General features: G+C 44.1%; 1 protein-coding gene across 1 annotated transcript in view; it reads left to right on the forward strand.

Moving 5' to 3' along the window:
- The first annotated feature begins 17,366 nt into the window (after positions 1-17,366).
- LOC137375787 (dedicator of cytokinesis protein 2-like) overlaps positions 17,367-22,383 on the forward strand; it is a 690,449-nt gene continuing 685,432 nt past the window's right edge. The window contains exon 1 of the mRNA XM_068043220.1: positions 17,367-17,680. Within this exon, the coding sequence (XP_067899321.1) occupies positions 17,638-17,680 (43 nt within the window). The 5' untranslated portion in view covers positions 17,367-17,637. The remainder of the gene's footprint in view (positions 17,681-22,383) is intronic.

The raw sequence follows: 22,383 nt of genomic DNA on the forward strand, positions 1-22,383 counted from the left end.
AGATGTGTGTTTGCCAATACTGCTGGATGAGAGGGTCGGCTATCAGCAAGGGTGGGCACTGAGGGCCAACAGGGAGTCTGCTGGGAGAAGTAGCAAAACCTGACTTGCCAGGGCCGGGTCACCTCTGCATTTACAGTGCTCTGTAGGCCCCCTGGTCACCTGGTATGGGTCTCATACACCCTGTCATTTTGGACTCCCATGGCGTGATGCGGTGCCTCCGATGGAGCGAGGGCCAAAAAGCAGCTGTGCCTGCCTGTGAAGCTCCATGATTAGAACAGCAGCAGCTGGCCATGCCAAGAAGGGTCCGCCTGTGCCAGAGAGTGTACCGGTCTCAGATCAGCTACCCCAAGTGTCTGAGTGGCATTGTCAGCGAATACTATGGCTCTCCAGGGAGGTCATCACCGACTTATTCACCCTGCTGCAGGATGAGTTGTGACCTATGGGATTTGGGGGTCACCCTATACCAGTGGCACTAAACCTTTACGTGTCTGGATCATTCCAAGGATCCACTGGGGACATGTGTGGCATTTCACAGGCGACAACCCACCGCTGCATCAAGGAGGTAACCAATGCCTTGTTCAAGAGGGTTGGAACTTTGTGCGCTATTGGACCAACCCTTACAGTCAGGCAGAGTGGGCCATCGGATTCTGGGCTATCACTGGATTTGCTGGATTTCCCCAGGTGCAAGGTGTGATAGATTGTACGCATGTGGCCATCAGGGCTTCAGCAGACCAGTTAGCCGCCTTCATTAACAGGAAGGGCTTCCATTCAATCAATGTTCAACTGGTCTGCGACCATCGAAAGCGTTTCCTGGAGCTGTGTGCTGCTTCCTGGGAAGCAGCCACTATGCCTGCATACTTTGGCAGTCCCAGGTGCTACAGCTTTACAGGCCCCCCACTCACCTTCAGGGATGGATTCTCGGGGACAAGGACTACCCATTAAAGGCTTGGCTGCTCACGCCTGTGAGGAACCCTCGCAATGCATCAGACGAGAGATACAATTCTTGTCACAGTCCCACCCGAGCGACCATCGTGCAGGCCACTGGGCTGCTGAAGAGGAGATTCTGGTGCCTGGATTGATTGATTGAGTGGCGCCCTGCAATATGCCCAAGCAAGGGTCTTGTGTATTGTGATGGTCTGCTGTGCGTTGCACAAGCAAGCACTTCAGAGAGGGGGAGGCCTTACATGACAATGAGATGCCTGAGTGACACTCCTTCACTGATGAAGAGGACGCAGAGGAGGGAGAGAAGGAAGCAGCACTGGATGTTGAAGCCCTTGCACCAGAGGCCAGGCAGATTACGTAATGGACCAACGATAAAAGAGGAAACCTCATAATCACCCGCTTCCAGCTACCCTGATGCCCACTCACAGAGAAACCAATAAAGACTGACCTCAATGCACATAGACTGTTGCCTCCTTTGCATTCCATGCCTAGTGACCAGTTGAAACACATGCTCGTGCCCATGGAAGAGAATATTAATTGAGTGCTGTGCTTACATTCGCATTCCACTAAGGGGGGATGGCTAAAGTCAGCAGAACACAATGAGGCCATGACAGAATAATCACTTTAACACAATGAATGTTAATGGCTTGAACAAAAGAACTTTATATGAAGCATCACATGTCAGATGTCAGACACCGTTGAACCCCCAAGTGTGTCTAAATGCTTTTCTTTATATGTTTACAAGTACTTCTATGAGGTGTGATACCTGTACTAGCAGCTGGGCTGGACATAGGTTGCTGATCAGGCTGCCCCTTGGCCTGTGATGACTTCGGCAGCTGTCCTCTGGTTGGCTGAGGCCTGGATGGCCCCAGCTGTCTGAGGGTTTTCTGCACCGGTGCAGGACTCTCCTCAGGCATTGCAGCTGCTGGAGATGGGCTGACAAGGAGGGGCTGACAAGGCAGTGTCCACACTCAGAGCACCCTGAGGGGAGCCCCCAGTTGTGGGGGCCAGCCTCTCTTCCTCCCTTCCAAGACTTACTTGAACTTCCCTGCTGACCAGAGAAAGACGAAGAGCTGGAGAAGACTCCGGGGGCCTTGTCTTTCTCTTGCCTTGCCACTGCTGCATTGAGTTCATCGCCAAGGCGATAGTGTACAGGTCTGTGTGCATCTGTGGGATCTGGCTCTTCATGAAGATCGCCAACCTCTTGATGGAGGAAGCCATGTGCTCACGCATGGCAGCACTCATGGCATGGTTGGACTCCTCCATCATCCACCCATGGCTGTGCATAGCCCCTTGCGTCTCTGCCAAATGGTGCCCTACGTCTCCCTGCAGCTCCAGCATGCCCTGTGCCGTTGACACCAGACGCTCGTCATGAGCCTGGGGCTCAGCATGGTTCTGGCCACCCACAGTCCTCTGACTGTTGGGGGCCTCTGCTGTCTCAGCCTCCACCAGCTGCTCGGGCATATGTGCAGTGCTTTCACCAGCTTGTGACCCTAATTCTACAGCTGAGCAGACACCCACCAAGGTGAAACAATCAGTGCTGGTGGAAGGTATGGGAGAGTTATGGGATGATGCATCCTCTGAGTGCTCCTCCTCCTCAGAGGTTGACAGCTCTCCCCCTTCTGGTTGATTCTCCTGCAGACACCGACCTGCATGAGAGAACATAAACGTGTGGATTTGGCTGTGAAGATCTCGTCATGCCAACCATATTTGATGTGGGTCTCTAGAAGTGATGAGCATGTTGATGGAAGCAAATCCTCACTATTTTTTTTGCCTCGACACTCCAGTCTCTCCCACCAATATGGCGCAGCCATCCTGTGTCCCTATCAATTCCAAGACCTCTTCCTTGGCTGTGGTGGATGGTGACTTGGGAGATATTGCAAATATTTCCTGTTCCAGCTTGGAAGAAGCCAGACACGTGAAAGTTCATGGCCGCGGTCACTTACACAGCCACTGGGAATGCCATCCTCGCTGTGCTTTGAAGCTTCATTTGTGGCTGCAGTGGGTGGCAGATTTTAGTGAGGAACTCCTTAGTGAAGCTGAGAGAATATGGGCACCCGTAGGAGTAGCCCCTGTGCTCGCCAAACGATGTTAATTTGGCGCTATCCCGACGTCTCAAAGCCCGACTGGCTGATATGACGACAGGATCCCAAAGTTAGGCAATTCCTGCAATGCCTGCTCATAAAAAAAGTGTGAAGCAGCAATTGGGCCCTGCAGTAATGTTATTTAAAAGGGTCAGGCACCCTGATTGCAGCTAAGTTGAGTTTTTGGAACTTTTTCAATTGTAACGTTGCTGAAAGTACTCTGGAGTGTTTTTGGTGAGTTCCTGCATTTGCCAGAGAGTGTGTTGCTATACCCTAACAGGGAAGGCAGAGGAGCAGGTGGCCTGTCCACACAAAGGCTGCAACAGGTATGGGGACTGCAGTTGCAGTGCCTCTGGGTCTGCAATATGACAGGGGGATGGAGCAGAGGCTGTGGAGAGGGCAAGCTCTACGTGATGCCCTCTGCCAAATTGGAACCAGACTCTTCCATGCTCCTTGTTAGTGACATGAGGCTTTCTGGCAGGCCTGCCAATGCACCCAGCATCTTAATTTTGTATACCTCAATCAGGTTCCCCCTCAGCCTTCTCTGCTCCAAGGAAAACAAGCCTAGCCTATCCGGTCTCTCTTCATAGCTGAAATGCTCCAGCCCAGGCAACATCCTAATGAATCTCCTCTGCACCCTGTCCAGTACAATCACATCTTTCCTATAGTGTGGTGACCAGAACTGTACACAGTACTCCAGCTGTGGCCTAACTAGCATTTTGTACAGCTCTATCATAATCTCCCTGCTCTTATATTCTATGCCTCGGCTAATAAAGGCAAGTGTCCCATATGCCTTCCGAACCACCTTATCTACCTGTGCTGCTGCCTTCAGTGATCTATGGACAAGTACACCAAAGTGAACACCTTCCCCACGACAAACATCAAGCTAACTGGCCTAGAGTTACCTGCTTTCTGCCTCCCCCCAACTTCTTGAATAGGGGGCTTATATTTGCTACTTGCTAGTCTGATGGAACCTTTCCAGAATCTAGCGAATTTTGAAAAATTAACACCAACGCTTCTATTATCTCATTAGCCACCTCTTGTAGCACCCTAGGATGAAGTCCATCAGGACCAGGGGGCTTGTCCACATGCAGCTCCATCAGTTTGGTCAGCACCACTTCCCTGGTGATTGTAATTTCACCAGGTTCCTCTCTTCCTTCCACCTCCTGATTTACAGCTATTACTGGAATGTTTTTTGTATCCTCTATAGTGAAAATAAATGCAAAATATTTGTTTATTTCATCTGCCATTTCCTTATTATCTACCATTAACTCCCATTCTCACTCTCTAGAGGACCAATATTCACTTTATTCTTTTCCTTTTTAAATACCTGTAGAAACTCTTGCTATCTATTTTTACATTTCTAGTTAGCTTCCTCTCATAGTCTAATTTAGTCCTCCTGATTAACCTTTTCGTCATTCTCTGCTGTTCTTTATATTTTGACCAATCATCTGACCTGCCACTCAGCTTTGTGCAATTATATGCCTTTTCCTTAAGTTTGATGCTTTCCTTAACTTCTTTAGTTAAGCACGGATGATGGGTCCTCCCCTTAAAATTTTTCTTCATAGTATTAATATACTTATCCTAAGTATTCTGAAATATCCCCTTGAATGTCTGCCACGGCTTCTCTATTGATCTATTTCCTAGCCTAGTAACCCAGTTCATTTCAGCTAGCTCAACTTTCATGCCCACATAGTTACCCTTATTTAAGTTTAAAATATAGTCCTAGACTCACTCCTCTCTTTCAAACTAGATGTAAAATTCAATCATATTGTGGTCACTGCTACCTAGAGGTCCCTTTACTCTGAGGTCATTAATTAATCCTGTCACATTACACAATACCAAGTCGAATATAACCTGCTGTTTGGCTGGTTCTAGAACGTGTTGCTTTAAGAAACTATCTCAAAAGCATTCTATGAACTCCTCATCCAAGCTCCTATTGCCAATCTGATTTTTCCAGTTTACATATAGATTAAAATCACCCATGATTACTGCCGTCCCTTAATCACAAGCACCCAATATTTCATCTTATATACTTGTATACTCGATGGGGGTTGGTGCAGTAAGCGGCATGAGATGTTTGTGGAGCAGTGGCAGGAAATGTCATGTGAAGATGCATTCACTGACCTTGACCACTTGCATGAGGCCACATGACCTCCTGTTGTACTGCTGTCATGTTCTCAGATCCAGACTCTGGGAATTGACCTCCCTGGCCATCTGCTCCAACTCCCCTCTGAGTGTTGTCCTTGAAGGCCTCCTGGCCTTTGTTCCCCGGAGAACGGTGGAGGCAGGGTCATTGAATGTCTTTAAGGCAGAAGTAGACAGATTTTTGACGAACAAGGGAGTCAAAGAGTATCGGGGGTAGGCAGGAAAGTGGAGCTCAGTTCACAAACAGATTATCTTATAGAATGGCAAGGAGCAGGCTTGAGGGGACGAATAACTTCCTCCTGCTCCTAGTTCATACGTTCGTATGCCTCTAATACATGATCTGATGGGGCCTCCTGTGAGGCCATGGAGAACAATATCTTTCTTGACTTGTTTGCTCTGTACTGGATATCCAAACTATCAAAATCATCAGTGGAATGCTCCAGCTTTCTGATAAAGTAATTCCAAGGACTTTCTATTGGAAACTCCATTTTAATGATGCACAATCACAATTGGTGGATGTGATTCTGTGGCACAGGAATGAGGGCAGCAGAAACATGGCATTGAGCCCTTTTTCTCTAACCCCATTGATGGCTCGGTGTGTTTAACCAAGTGACTAGCTAAGCCGTATATATCAGGAAGCTCCCAAGTTTGATTCCTGCTATGGGATGAGATTTCTAATCCCACTCACTGAGCTGTTAGAGGCACCCAAAGTGTCTTCTTGGTGCTTCATTAGTGCCTGGTCATTAATCAGTGACTGCTGTCAGGGCAGTATAAAGATCAGGAATTATGCTTCCCACCTTCCTTGGCATGGTCTAAGTTGGCATTTGAAGAACAGCTGCTTTGTATGGTGCAGACCTGTGGAACTGAAGCTTAGCAAGACTCAGTGCTTTCAATAGAGGGAGGGGAATATTAGTGGAGCAGAGGTGAAAAACACTTCCTCCTCTAGGCGTTTGTGGTGTAACTGACAAGTCATGGCTGCAAGTTTGTGCAAGGAGGAAGTTTTGTTTTAAGATCTGTTTGCAAAGGGATTAATGAAAAACTGTTATGGTGGCAGGTTGGTCGTGCTAACCCTGCCCCACTCCCAACAAAACCACAAACTAGGGACGAGGCAAGTACTATTACATCCTTAAAAATACCACTTCATTCTCAGTAGGGTCACTAATCCTCCAAGAATTTCTTGGAGTCTCTAGGAATTGAAGGTTAATGTCTGGGGCACTGCCGCAAAAACCCAGGGAAACAAATCATAGGGATGGCTGCTTGATTGAGCAGGATGATTGAAGGACATGTGTTGAAGCCTCCAGGAATGCGTTGGGAACATTTACTGTCGTACTTATCCAAACCAACAACAGTTCAAAGAAGAATCATATACCCACCATATTCCTCCAAAGAAAAGATTATTTTTCAAAGTAACAAAAACAGATGCTAGGATAAAATTGTGCTGTGGAATATTAACATATGAACACTTAACATATTTGTATAAAATTTCTTTCTCCATTATAGTTAGTCTATTTGACAGGTTAGTGCCACTATTAAACAGTGAGGGCAAGCATTTCATATTCATATGATGATAGAGCAGGAAAGTAGAGTTGTGGAAGATCAGCCATGATCATATTGAATGGCGGAGCAAGTCAAGGGGTCATATGGTCTATTCCAGCTTGTATTTCTCATTTTTTTATACTTAACGCTTGTATTTTAATTTCACTCAGAGTAGTGGCTAACCCATTGGTGCCAGATCACTTCAGTTTGTATTTGACTGCCAAGGGAGGTCCCATCGACTCAGTTGCTCTTCAGGACCTGAATGAGGTTGACTTAGTCACTTCCTGCTGCTCCACAGAACCTCTGCTTCTAGGCTCTGATTAAGCAGAAATTGGAAAACCAAAAAGAAAAGTGAAAGAAGGTGCAGATACTTATTTTTTGATTGAGCAATCCAGACATAAAGTCAAGGGCTAAAATATAGGACCCACAAAGACTGAAAGCAGTGGAAAGAATGACATGGTAAGTTTGGATGACAAAAATGATAACTCATTTACAGCTATCTCCTTTTATTATGCTTAAAATATGGGGTTATTTAGAAGAATGTACTTCCCCTTCAAAAGGGATCCGATGAGATAAAAACACAAGCTGTGAATGAGAGGCAGTTACAGAAAGATCTTTTAAAGATGGTGATGAATGCAGTACCAGTTGAAAAACGTATCAGAAAGGCACTTGATTACAGAAAAATGGATGGAAGCTGAAAAACAATCCTCAAAATACTGACAATCCCATGTGACAAAAATAGAACTTGACTTATTTAGTCACTTCTAACTAGGGAGTCTATTTATAAATGGATGGATCACCAATAATTGGGAGAAATTGAAGAAGCCCATGAAATAAAAATGGACTTGGTTATTCATCTCGTGGCCCTGGGTAATAGTGGCATAGAAAGTGTGATCTGGGAATGTTTGGGGACAGATCATTCACCTGCCTGATCTCGGAACTGGAATCAGCTTGAAAAAAACAGTGGAAATGTGAAAACACATTTCGCGCTGTTATTATATTCAGGGGTCATCCAAGTGACAAATTGAAAATCCACCTCATAATGCAGGCTGTAGCTTTAGAGTATTGCCAAGAGAGTGCTTCATTTTCAGAAGTGCTATCTCACAGACCAGCTTTAGATTTTTGCTAACTTGTTGCTAACAATGGTTCAGCAGCAGCAATCTCACCTCTGAATTAGAGATTGTGAGTTCATAGTCCCACTCTAGTGACTTGAGCACTTAATCTAAGATTCTGTAATCTAAGTGCTGTACTGAAATTATTTGAATAATAGCAGGGAGATCTACTTGGTGTCCTGACCAATAGATATCCCTCATCCAACATCACTAAAACAGGTTATCTCATCATGATAACATTACTGTTCCTTTCGTGACTGGTGGGCACCTGTGGGAATGGAATACACCATCACCACCAGGAATGATATTTTCATTTTGTTAAATTTCCTTTTTTGTGTTTTGTTGTTACCGTGTGACTTGTTTAGAGTTATCTAATTCCTTTGTTTGATTTATTTGGTACTTCAAACGAGGTATAACATTACTGCTTATGTACAGATTGGCTGACACGTTTCCCTCATTACAATATTGACTATACTTGGAAAGTATTTAATTGGCTAGAAAACACTTTGGGATGTCCTGAGATTGTAAAAGGTGCTATACGAGTGCAAGCTCTTTCTTTCATTGTAATATCGCACAGTAATTTTTGAAAAGACAAGGGGCAGGTTTCCTGATGTATCTCTCAGCAACACCACCAAAAACTGATTAACAGATTCATCTCATTGTCAATTGTGATATCTTGCTGTGTCAAATTGGGTTGCTGTGTTTAGCTACAAAACAACAGTGACTAAATTTCAAAAATAATTCATTGGCTGTGACGTGTTTTGGATCACCTTAAGGTTGTGAAAGGAAGGGTATAAATATAACTTCTTTGCTTCCTTTCTTTTATAAAAATAGCAACAAAAGGCCTGGGTCTTGCTTTCTTAACCTTGAGAAGACACTAACAGTAAGAATTCTAGATGAAAGTTAAAGTTTCATCGTGCAAGATATGACCAAGCTTGGAAGTCTGGGCACAAGGATAAGGCAAATGAAGAAACAATAGTTTAGGGGCCAGTGTTTGTCAAGGTCATGTTCCAAGCATCTCGTCAAGAGAAGGATTCCATTGCAGTTTGCTTTCCCTACACCTTTCTTGCCAAGCACAACATTCCAGAGATTCGAGTCCTTCCCGACTCTGGCACTGAAGTCACCAAGGAGAATCAGCTTGTTCCTTGCCGGGACTCGGGCTAGAGATTGCTCAAGATTGGAGTAGAATCTCTTTTTGGCTTTGATTGTTGCATTTAAGGTAGGAGCATAAGTGCTGATGACAGTGGTGTACTGGGTCCTTATTAGGGAAAGCTGGAGAGTAATGAGGCGCTCGATCATCCCGCACGGGGAATCACTGAGATGGCAGACAGACTCATTCTCGTTGGAGAAGCCTACCCCATGAAGGCATCATTCCTCTTCTGGATGGCTGTTCCAGAAAAAGGTGTAACCGCTATCTTGTCCCTTGCATTGACCTTCTCTTGCCCACCGTGCCTCACTCAGGGCAGTGATAGTGATGTCATAGTGCCAGAGTTCCTGAGCTATGATAGACGTACGATATTCAGTTCTGTTACTGTTGGGATTGTTCATGAGGATCCTGATGTTCCAGGTCCCGACCTTCATTTTCAGGAGTGGAAGATGCCAGTGTGTGTGATTGTTTTAACATGGGGTAGCTATTGTACACCAGCTACCACATGGTCTAGACAAAGCGAGGTCTTGATCCAGTGGTAAGGAGATCTGAGACAATGGGAGGCCAGACTCTGCTGCATAACATTAACACAACTGACACATAGACATACACAAGACAGACACAGGTACACAAGCAGAATACCTACCCTAAACCTCAATCACCCACTCTCTCACCCTCAAACCTATCTCACCCTAAGTCACCCCCTCTCTGAGATTATCTCTCCCTCTCTCCCACCATTAGCCATCTGCTCTGGCTGCAGTCCCAGCTCCCCCTCCATCAACCACATTGAAACAGCCTGTTCCTGGTCTCCTAGCCTGCTCTCGGCAATGCTGCCGTTCAGCCCCTCACTGTCAAATTGTCATCATCCCCACATTACGTGCCAGAGTACAGCAGGGGCTACAGAAGAAATGAAAGGAGCTGTTAAATATTAGTCAAATAACAGGGCTCTAGCTAGAACTTGTGAAAGTGATCTTCACAGTGCACCAGTCTCTCTTAAATTTTCTAGCTTTATTCTATGACATCTCTTTAACCTGCTCATCAATCAGCTAGCGGCGCCCATATACACTAAGTGGCAAACTGGGCACATTATAGGAATCGTCAGGAGAAAGGGAGTGCTAGGTCATGGGTGTCTTGCTAGGTCTGGACTACAAAAAGGAGGAGGAAATGAGGCCAGGAACAGCATCAGCTTCTGCAGGAGAGAGTGACAGGAGATCGAGGAGAACTAAGTGGTTTCCTTTCCCACTCCTGCAGGTACAGGGCATCCCTCCTCCTGTGGACCTCCTCCCCCATGACTTCTAGCACCATGACAAAGAACCTATGAACCCCTCTCCTTCGGTCCCTGAGCCATCCTGAAATATGCTACAGTGTGCCAGCCAAAGCACTCCACACCTTCAGTGAAAGTGGGTGCGAGGAGCCCACATATACTGCTCCATGAGAATTGTGTCAAATCAGCACTTAAGTGGTTGAGCACCTCAAGGCAAATTCAAATTATGGTAATCAGTAATTAGGACCAAAATTATACGCTGAATCTGAACTTTCAAACAAGCATATCTTATTAGCACTGCACCCATTTAGTATTGGTTATCACCTTTTGGGCAAAATAACCCCATATTGTTTTTGACCAACACACAATACAGCTGGGGCTAAGTTTATTCTTTAGAAGCCAGTACAGTGAAGGGTGTGGAGTTATGGAGTTCAGTTTTGATGTCCTGAGAAATAATGAGTTAGAGTACAATGAATCAGGATTTCAATACAGTGAGAATACAGGAAGATGAGGTAGCTGCAGGGTGAGATAATTAGAGCTTCAGAGGAACAAACGAGGAAAGTTTCTACCACAGCAGAATTGATAAAATACAGAGACAAGCTAGGCTGTGAATGATAGAAAGAGACAAGCGACAGTCTTGAGGTAAGAGAGGGATAACCTACTAAGTTATACATTCTTGCCTATATCCCATCAAGATGTCCATGATTCCTGCCAGGCATTAGGTAGTAGGAAACTTCTGTAGAGAGAATTCTGATATTCGGACCAGAGAGAAAGATGCTTCAGATGAATAGATCCGAGATGACAAAAGCCAGATCGGATAAATATCTCTATTAGCTGTTATCATATCAGATGAGATATATAGCCACTGAACCACAAATTAAATGCACAGCTATAGTCTGCAACCGAGATTGGACACATGATGTGTGATTTGGATTATATCGTCACTCAATGACCAAGACACTTCAATAGGAAGATTTATACAGCACCTTTCACATCCTCAGGAGATCCCAAAGTGCTTCACAGCCAATTGAAGTGTAGCCACTGTTATAATGTATGGGACACAGCTATCAATTTGCACACAGCAAGGTCCCACAAACAGAAATGAGAGAAATAATCAATCTGTTTTGGTGATGTTGATCAGGACAACTCCCCTGCAGCAAAGAAACTAAACAGGGAGAAATCAGAGCATAAGAGTAAACTAGAAAGAAATATAACAACAGACAGTAAGAGCTTGTACAAAAATATAAAAAGGAAAAGTGTAGCTAAGATAAGTGTTGTTCCCTTAGAGGATGAGACTGGAGAATTAATAATGGGAAACAAAGAAATGGCAGAAACTTTAAAGAAGTATTTTGTATCTGTTTTCACAGTAGAAGACACAAAAAGCATCCCAAGAAGAGTAGAAAATTTAGAGGAAAAATGGAGGGGGGAACTTAAAATAATCACTATCACAAGAAAAAAAGTACTAGGAAAACTAATGGGGCTAAAGGCTGACAAGTCCCCTGGACCCGATGACCTGCATTCTAGGGTCTTAAAAGAAGTGGCCCAGAGATAGTAGATGCTTTGGTTGTAATCTTCCAAAATACTCTAGATTCTGGAAAGGACCCTGTGGATTGGAAAACTACAAATGTAATACCTCTATTCAAGAAAAGAGGGAGAAAGAAAGCAGGAAACTATAGGCCAGTTAGCATAACGTTTGTCACTGGGAAAATGCTGGAATCCATTTTTAAGGAAGGAGTAGCAGGACATTTAAATAATCATAATCCAATCAGGCAGAGTCAACATGGTTTTATGAAAGGGAAATCGCGTTTGCCAAATTTATTAAAGTTCTTTGAGAAAGTAACAAGCAGGGTGGATAAAGGGGAAACAGTAGATGTAGTATACTTGGATTTCCAAAATGCTTTTGATAAGGTGCCACATAAAAAGTTGCTGAAAAAGATAAGAGCTCATGGTGTTGGGGGTGATATATTAGCATGGATAGGTGATTGGCTAACTAACAGGAAACAGAGTCAGGATAAATGGGGCATTTTCAGGTTGGCAAACTGTCCCTAGTGGGGTCCCACAGGGATCAGTGCTGGGGCCTCAATTACATACAATCTATATAAATGACATGGATGAAGGGACGGAGTGCATTGTAGCCAAATTTGCTGATGAAGCAAAGATAGGCAGGAAAGCAAGTTGTGAGGAGGACACAAAAAGAGTCTGCAAAGCGATATAGGTGGTTAAGTGAGTGGAGTATAATGTGGGAAAATGTGAGGTTTTCCACTTTTGCGGGAAGAACAGAAAAGCAGAATATTTCTTAAATAGAGACTGCAGAATGCTACGGTACAGAGGAATCTTGGGGTCCTTGTACATGAATTCTAAAAAGTTAGCATGCAGGTACAGAGTGTAATTCGGAAGGCAAATTGAATGTTGGCCTTTATTGCTAGGGGAATGAAGTATAAAAGCAGGGAAGTCTTGCTAGAACTGTACAGGGCATTGATGAGACCACACCTAGAGTATTTTGTACAGTTTTGGTCCCCTTAAAGAGGGTTATACTTGCATTGGAAGCAGTTAAGAGTTGGGATGAAGGGGCTGTCACTAGGTTGGGATGAAGGGGTTGTCTTATGAGGACAGGTTGAGCAGGTTGGGCCTATACCCATTGCAGTTTAAAAGAATGAGAGGTGATCTTATTGAAACATATAAGATTCTGCGGGGGCTTGACAGGGTGGGTGCTGAGAGGATGTTTCCCCTCATGGGGGAATCTAGAACTAGGGGGCACAGTTTAAAAATAAAGGGTTTTCCATTTAAGATAGAGATGAGGAAGAATTTCTTCTCTCAGAGGGTCATTAATCTTTGACATTCTCTTCCCCAGATAGCAATGGAAGCTGGATCATTGGATATATTCAAGGCTGAGTGAGACAGATTTTTGATCTACAAGGGAATCGAGGGCTATGGGGGGCCAGCAGGAAAGTGTTCAGGCCACAATCAGATCAGCCACGATCATTGAATGGCGCAGCAGGCTTGAGGAGCCGAATGACCTCCTCCTGCTCCTACTTCTTATAATCTTATGATCTCTTCTTCAGAAGTGCCATGGGTTCTTTTGCATTCACCCAATGAAGCAGAAATGGACCGTGCTTTAACAACTGGGAGGCGTTTTTTGCCGGATACTTTAAGCGCTAAAGAGCCTCCGAGGTGGTCAAGCTGGTGTCTTAAGCTGAAACTCTGGTTTAATCTCACATTTGGTGCAATACACCATTTTGGTAAAGGTGTTGAAGCTTGTGTTCAGATCCAGAGGATCGTTAAGCACCTGATTGCCACATGAATTGCCTGATTGCAGTCATTAAGGAGTTGCAAAGACTAGCACTTGAACTAACACCCTCTCCAAACAGTGACCAGCTGATTGGAAATAAACAAGTAGTTGCTGAGGATTTTGAGCTCCAATTAAATGTTTTTCACCCTTTGCTGTTGGTTTGAACAAGGCTTTAAAACACATCAAGAGACTTTCTGGATCACTTTGGCAAGATTTTACCAATACACTATTAACATTTATTCTGGAACTTCTCTGAGGACTTCATGTAAAATGCTTGAGTGCTGTGCCACCCTGCCTTATTGGACACTTTAAAGGAGTCACCAGGAGAAACGGACTACTTGGTTATTGGCATCTTGCTATTGGTCCCCTTGGTCTGCAGGCGGAGTGGGAGGCGGGCATGATGCTGCCGCAGGAGAGAGTGACTGGAGGGTGTGCTTCTTTCCCCCCTGCATGTAGAGGACATTCCTCCTCCTCTGGACCTTCTACACCAGGACCTTCATTGCTATGTCCGAGACCCTGTGCACCATCTTACTTGCACTCTGAGCCATCCTGAAACCAGCCACTGTGTGTAAGCCAGGCCAGTCCACACCTTCAATGAAAGTGGGTGAGTGGAGCCCACATACACTGCTCCATGAGAATTGTGTCTAATCAGTGGTTGAGTGTCAAACTTGCAAGTGCCTGTTTCAGCACCTCCAGGCAAGTTCAAATTATGGTAATCAACTATTAGGACAAAAGTCGTGTGCTGAAATCACACTTTCAAACAGCTGTGTCTTAATAGCACAGCACCCATTTTCACCAAAATAACGCCCTTATCTGAAAAACAGCATTTCTGCCAGTACTGTACTCACTGAATACCGCGCTTGAGTTTCTGAAGTGGGGCTTAAACCCACAAACTTCTGACTCTGACCTGAGAGTGCTACCACTGAGCCAAGGTTAACAGCTGAATAAATTACAATCAGTAGCTGTAACCATAAACACTAAGGTTAGGCACATAGCTACTACTGCCTTCAGTAGGATCAGACAGAGAGTAGATTAGGGAGATTTGCTAGTGCTGTTGGGGTGGGTTTAAACTAGCATGTCAGAGGGATTGGAAGTTGAGGGGTAACTCAAATTGGAAGGAAGTAAAGCTGGTAACAGGAGGTAGAAAAGTAGCAAGTGACATTAGAAAGCAGGCAAAACAAAGGCAAGCATCAACTAGGTTTAGAATGCAGAATGTCAAGATGGCAAGGTTAAGTGCACTCTACCTGAATGCATGTAGCATTTACAACAAGGCAGATGATTTAAAGGCACAAATAGAGGTAAATGGATATGATCTAATTGCCATTACGGAAACGTGGCTACAGGGTGACCAAGACTGGGAAAGGAATATTCAAGGATATTTGACATTTAGGAAGGACAGGAAAAAGGAAAAGGAGGTGGTGTTGCGCTGATAATAAGGGATGGGATCAGTACATTAGTATGGGATGATTTCAGATCAGAAGAACAAAATGTGGAATCTATTTGGATGGAGCTAAGAAACAGCAAGGGGCAGCGAGCTCGTCACTGGTATCAGACCCACCGGACGTCCATGTCTCCACTTTAAAGATGTCTGCAAACATGACATGAAGTCCTGTAACATTGATCACCAGTCATGGGAGTCAGTTGCCAGCGATTGCCAGAGCTGGCGGGCAGCCATAAAGGCGGGGCTAAAGTGTAGTGAGTCGAAGAGACTTAGCAGTTGGCAGGAAAAAAGATAGAGGCACAAGGGGAGAGCCAACTGTGTAACAGCCCCGACAATCAATTTTTTCTGCAGCACCTGTGGAAGAGTCTGTCACTCTAGTATTGGCCTTTATAGCCACTCCAGGCGCTGCTCCACAAACCACTGACCACCTCCAGGCCTTACCCATTGTCTCCCGAGACAAGGAGGCCAAAAAAGAAGAAGATAACAGGCAGAAAGCAGAGAGTAGGAATAAACAGGTCATTCTCGCATTGGCAGGCCGTGTCTAGTGGGGTACCGCAAGGATCAGTACTTGGGCCTCACCTGTTCACAGTATATGTCAATGATTTGGATGTGGGGACCAAATGTAATATTTCCAAGTTTGCAGATGACACAAAACTAGGTGGGAATGTGTGTTGTGAGGAAGATGCAAAGTGGCTTTAAGGGGATTTGGAAAGACTTAGTGAGTGGGCAAGAATGTGGCAGATGGAATATAATGTGGAAAAATGTGTGGTTATCCATTTTGGTAGGAGGAATAGATGTGCAGAGTATTTCTTAAATGGTAAGAAATTAGAAAGTGTAGATGTACAAAGGGACCTGGGTGTCCTCTTCAATAAGTCACATAAAGCTAACATGCAGGTTCAGCAAGCAATTAAGAAGGCTAATGGTATGTTAGCCTTTATTGCAAGAAGATTTGAGTACAGGAGTGGTGAAGTCTTGCTTCAAGTGTATAGAATTTTGGTTAGACAACACCTGGAGTGCTATGTGCAGTTTTAGTCCCCTTACCTTTGGAAGGATATTATTGCCACAGAGGGAGTGCAACGAAGGTTCAACAGACTTGTTCCCAGGATGGTGGGAAAGTCTGATGAACAGAGATTGGGGAAACTGGGCCTGTATTCTCTAGAGTTTCGACGTATGAGAGGTAATCTCATTGAAACCTACAAAATACTTAAAGGGATAACAGGGTAGATGCAGGTAAGAGGTTTCCCCTGGTTGGGGAACAGGGGACACAATTTCAAAATAAGGGGGAAGCCGCCTAGGACAGAGATGAGGAGAAATTTCTTTACTCAGAGGGTTGTGAATCTTTGGAATTCTCTACCCCAGAGGGCTGTGGAAGCTCAGTCATTGAGTATGTTTAAAGTAGAGCTTAAAAGATTTCTAAATACCAATGACAAAAAGGGATATGGGGTAATGTTGGAAAAAGGCATTGAGGTGGATGATCAACCGTGATCGTATTGAATGGCGGAGCAGCCTTGATGGGTTGAATGGCCTACTCTTGCTCCTATGTTCCTATTTGATATGATGTGGAGAGAGAAAGACAGAATCTACCAGAATTAATGGGCACAAGTAAGTGTTCAGCCTCAACATATAATGTTGAAGCAAAGGAACTTTTGGTTTGCCTACATTTTAACCAATGTGGTCAAATTTGCTTACTGAATGGAAGAGCATGCAGGCATACTCAAAGGCACCTTCCTACCACCCGCACTCACACCAGGGTTTGAGTGAAGAGGACAAACTCATATATGATTGGTTGAAGATGACCATGTGGCCTGCTTCCATTCCTCAAGATGGCTGGGGAGATTCTACTGCTAAATGATTGCATCTAGACAGGAATGAATGTGTCCCTTTCTTTCTGGGCTGCTTCCCCAGCCTTTCTCAAAATTTCTCAAGCAGGTAGAATAGTCTCTTTAATTGCACACACCCACCTGGTTTATAACAGCACATTACATATAAGGTTATCAATTGAAGCACTTGTCTTAACAGGACAGAACAATAGGAGGAACGACTTTCACCACAAGCACTAACACACTCTTTGCCTTTGCCCCAGGACAGCTTTGTTATTTAATCTGTCCTGCCCTCTGCCCTATCGCACACCTTCCCTTTTGTTCTCTTCCCCACTACCGCCCCCCCCCCTCCCACCCACTTCACCTGCTTAAAACCTAATTCTTTTCTAACCTTTGCCAGTTCTGATGAAAGGTCACAGACCTGAACCGTTAACTCTGCTTCTCTGACCTGACCTGCTGAGTATTTCCAGCACTTTCTGTTTTTATTATAGGAGGAACAACTCACTTCCACTTTGCAAATGTGCCAGTCATGTCATGTGAAATCATTTAGGGGCAGTACTACATTAAAATATATCAATGCAGATCAACAGATCACAACATATACTGGCTTAGGTCGACTTTTTTGTCCTCCATCTTTGCTTTTGTGAAATGCCTTAATCAGGCCCCATTTAAATCATCCCCGCAGAATGATAAGTTGCACCTTGCCGCCTTTGTGGTTGAGACGTCAGTACTAGCTCGTAGGGAAGTTTCCGGATACATTAAGTTGAAAGCACTTCAGACATAGCTCTGCAAGACCTCAGCTCTGGTGGCCATTAGCAGCGTTGAGAGGAACAACCAACAGTGTTAATTAAACCATGCCTTCTTGGAGCAGGACAGTCAGGGAACGATATGGAGTGGGTAAGAGAAACCAGCTTTCATTTTATCAAAATAACATACTGCAAAATGAGTTAAAAATCATACAAATCTGCCACATTTCTGCGAGTCTGTCAACAGGATGTGGGTAGCCTGTTTCAGAAGTAGTGCTACTCCAAGAGACTAAAAGAAAAGTTAGTATGGGATGGCAGAAATCCAAAGTAAAATTCAACAAATTCAATAAAAAGGAAGTTACTTTATTTTTTTCTGCCCAATCATTGTTACGGTTCACAGTTAAATAACTTTGAAACAAACTTCTGTGTCTGGGATCAATTTCACCTGGCTAGTCCGTCTAAAGTTTTTTGCTGTGACATTTTTTGTCCAACAACACACTTGTTGCACTTGGCAAGACACAGATACACAATAAAGGAAGTGAAATGTGTGGCTAATTGATGGCATCTGTTTCCATAATTTTGTTCAGGAACTTGTTCGTCACACAAGAACGCATGCAAATCCAGATTTAGCATCCCTTCAATCCTACACCAACCTAATGCTCAAATCTAATATTACAACTTTCTGCATTGCACAGGAGATACTTGGGAATCTATGAAATAGTTTGTGGTCGTGATACTGTGTTAAAACCATATGCATATAGTGTTAATCACTTGTCCCCAGTTACTCTTCTGATTCGTCGTTACTTAAGGAAATATGGCAGATGTGTCAGTGTGTGGTTTTATTGTGGTTAGCCATTTTATTGGCAAAAATGTGAAAACATTTCTCTGTTTGATTGTACGCCCTTGACAAGCGTCCTTTACGCCTGCTCTGCAACTACCTTAAATACGTTATTGAATGGGAAGTGAGCACAGACTGAGCGCTAGAATTACTCCAGGATGAAAAGTGCAGGCCAGTCTTTCAAATTCCCCCTCTAGAAGACGTCGCGTAGGAGCGATGATATTAAGACTGCGGTTATGGCACTGCCCTGAGGCACTCATGGTCTACCGGATATTGGTGGCTGGGCCTAGTAGCTCAGATCTCCATCTCTTTGGCTCTTAGAGTCACACCTACTTGAGGACTGACACAGGGCCCCATTAACTGATGTACCCACACCCAGTGGTCTTACAGTGTGGGAGGGGTTGCCCAAATATTCAAGAACGTATCCAAAATGTCATTGTATTTACCTCTGCTAAATTGCACTGAGTCCCCTCCTTAAATTCTGATAGAGATTCGACACAGTGAAGTTGTCTTACCTCTTCAGTGGCAACATCCCCTAACTGTTAATTGATCAATTAAGGATTTTTATGTAAGTCTTCTGATGAGCAATATGATGGAGCAGAAGGGCCCGAGGTCTGTGATGATCCCAGTAGGAGCAGCAATATAGGAGCTCCTACTGGCCTCAGTACTCCTGGAGCAGGGTGATATAAGTAGCCTGAATTCCCACTCTAGATTACTATCTGGGAACCCCCAATGGAAAGTTCCCTCGTGTGAACTTTCGGTTGGCCCAAGCTTGGGCTCATTTTTAATTAAAACAACCTCACAGTAAAATACGTACATTGAAACATGTAGACCAATAGAAAAATTACAGCACAGAAGGAGGCCATTCAGCCTGTTGTGTCCGTACCAGCCGAAAAAACTAGCCGCCCAATCTAATTCCACCTTCCAGCACCTGGTCCATAGCCTTGCAGTTTACAGCACTTCATGTGCAGGCCCAGGTACCTCTTAAAAGAATTGAGGGTTTCTGCCCCCACCATCATTCTTGGCAGTGAATTCCAGACATCCACCACCCTCTTGGTGAAAAAGGTTTTTCCTCATGTCCCCTCTAATCCTGCTACCAATCACCTGAAATCTATGCCCCCTGGTAATTGACCTCACTGCGAGGGGAAACAGGTCTTTCCTGTCTACTCTATCGAGGCCCCTCATAATTTTGTACACCTCAATTAAGTCACCCCTCAGACTCCTCTGTTCTAAGGAAAAAAACTCTCACCTATCGGGTGGCACAGTGGTTAGCACAGCAGCCTCCGGGTTTACTTTTGGGTACTGCCTGTGCAGAGTTTGCAAGTTCTCCCTGTGTCTGTGTGGGTTTTCGCCGGGTGCTCCGGTTTCCTCCCACAGCCAAAGAGTTGCAGGTTGATAGGTAAATTGGCCATTGTAAATTGCCCCTGGGTGTAGGTAGGTGGTAGGAGAATGGTGGGGATGTGGTAGGGAATATGGGATTAATGTAGGATTAGTATAAATGGGTGGTTGTTGTTCGGTACAGACTCTGTGGGCTGAAGGGCCTGTTTCAGTGCTGTATCTCTAAATAAAATAAATAAATATCCAATCTTTCTTCATAGCTGCAACTTTCAAGCCCTGGCTATATTCTTGTAAATCTCCTCTGCACTCTCTCCAGAGCAATTATGTCCCTCCTGTAATGTGGCGACCAGAACTGTATGCAATACTCCATGTGTAGCCTAACCAGCATTTTATATAGTTCTAGCATTACATCCCTGCTTTTGTATTCTGTACCGTGACCGATAAAGGAAAGCATTCTATATGCCTTCTTCACCACTTTATCTACCTGTCCTACCACCTTTAGGGACCTGTGTACATGCACTCCAAGGTCTCTCACTTTTTCTACCACTCTCAATATCCTCCCGTTTATTGTGCATTCCCTTGCTTTATTTGCCCTCCCCAAGTGCATTACCTCACACTTCTGTGGATTGAATTTCATTTGCCACTTTTCTGCCCACTCAACCAAACCATTGATATCATTCTGCAGTCTACAGCTATCCTCGTCACTATCAACTACATGACCAATTTTTGTGTCATCTGCAAATTTCCCAATCATGCCTCCCACATTTAAGTCCAAATCATTAATATATACCAGAAACAGCAAGGGACCCAACACTGAACCCTGTGGAATGCCAGTGGAAACAGTTTTCCATTCACAAAAATATCCATTGACTACTAGCCTTTGTTTTCTGTTCCTGAGCCAATTTTGGATCCAACCTGCCACATTCCCCTGTATCCCATGGGCTTTCATTTTACTGAACAGTCCGCCATGCAAGACCTTGTCAAATGCCTTACTAAAATCCATGTAGACCACATCCACTGCACTACCCTCATCAATCCTCCTTGTTATTTCCTCAAAAAATTCAATTAAGTGAGTAAGACATGACCTTCCCTTAACAAATCCATGCTGACTATCCCTGATCAATCTGTGCCTTTCTAAGTGGCAGTTTATCCTGTCTCTCAGAATTGATTCTAATAATTTACCCACCACCGAGGTCAGACTGACTGGCCTATAATTATTTAGCCTATCCCTCACACCCTTTTTAAAGAATGGTAAATGTTTGCAGACCTCCAATCCTCTGGCACCTCACCCGTATCCAGTGAGGATTTGAAGATGATCCTTAGCCATCTGCTGTTTCCTGCCTGCCTTCCTTTAATAACCTGGGATGCAATCCATCCAGCCCTGGCGATTTATCCACTTTCAAGGATGTCAGACCCTCTAGTACTTGCTCTCTCATTATGCTAATCATATCTAATATTTCACACACCTCCTCTTTTACTACAATGTCTGCATCATCCCTCTCCTTCGTGAAGACAGAGACAAAAAACTCATTAAGAACCCTTCCCACATCTTCTGCATCCACGTGTAAGTTCCCTTGTACATCTCTGATAATCCCTACCCTTTCCTTAGTTATCCTCTTGCTCTTAATGTACTGATAAAACATCTTTGGGTTTTCCTTGATTTTCCCTGCCAATAGTTTTTCATGTCCTGTCTTTGCTTTTCTAAGGTAAAGGTTACAACACAGAAAGAGGCCATTCAGCCCAACCAATTTATGTTGGCATTTACCTTTCACTCAAGTAAATGGTTCTAATTAATTTAGCCACCTTGTTGCCATTTTCCTCAAACCCTTTTCTTTCATCCATTTAGCTAATAAGTTGTCAGCCATGGCTCAGAGGTCGCACTCTTGGCTCTCAGTCCAAAGGTTGTGCGTTCAGGTTCCACGTCAGAGACTTGAGCACAAACATCTAGGCTAACACTCTAGTGCAGTACTGAGTCAATGCTACACTGTCGAAGGTGCCGACTTTCTGATAAGATGCTAAACTGAGGCATTGGCTGCCCTCTCAGCTGGACATGAAAGATTCCATGCTGCTATTTGAAGAAAAGAAGGGGAGTTCTTCCAGGTATCCCGGCCAATATTTATCCCTCAACCAAAAAACGGATTAATTTTCTCATTGCTGTTTGTGGGAGCTTACTATTCACAAATTAGCTGCTGTGTTTCCTGCATTACAACAGTATGACACTTCAAAAGTAGTTCATTGGCTGCAAAGTACTTTGGAACATCTTGAATCACAAAAGATGCTACATAAATGCATTCTTCCTTTTCTTTTTTCCTTTCCTCAAGGCACAGGAACTATTATGTCCCAAATGTTTCTTTTTTGCTGTTTGACTGGATTTTGTGCAAATCAAAATGACAAATGTTGGCACTGAAAATGGAACGTTCCCTTAGACAATAAGGGGCTTCTGGAGAGTTGGAACTAAAAACTGGGTTAAAGAAAAATCTTATCAGTCTCTTCCTAAATATGTACTAGTTGCTTCTTGTACTAATCGTCCTTGTTTGGATGACCTTGAGAGTGTCCCTTATGCAAAGGTCTCTTTCCTCACAGCAAAATCACACTTCAGGCTCTTTTTCTTGTGAACTGAAACCAACCATTTCTCCAGCACGTACCTCCTGTACTGCCCTACTTTAAGATTTCATCCA

Source organism: Heterodontus francisci, chromosome 12, assembly GCF_036365525.1.
Source record: "Heterodontus francisci isolate sHetFra1 chromosome 12, sHetFra1.hap1, whole genome shotgun sequence".
In the NCBI taxonomy this organism is placed as follows: domain Eukaryota; kingdom Metazoa; phylum Chordata; class Chondrichthyes; order Heterodontiformes; family Heterodontidae; genus Heterodontus; species Heterodontus francisci.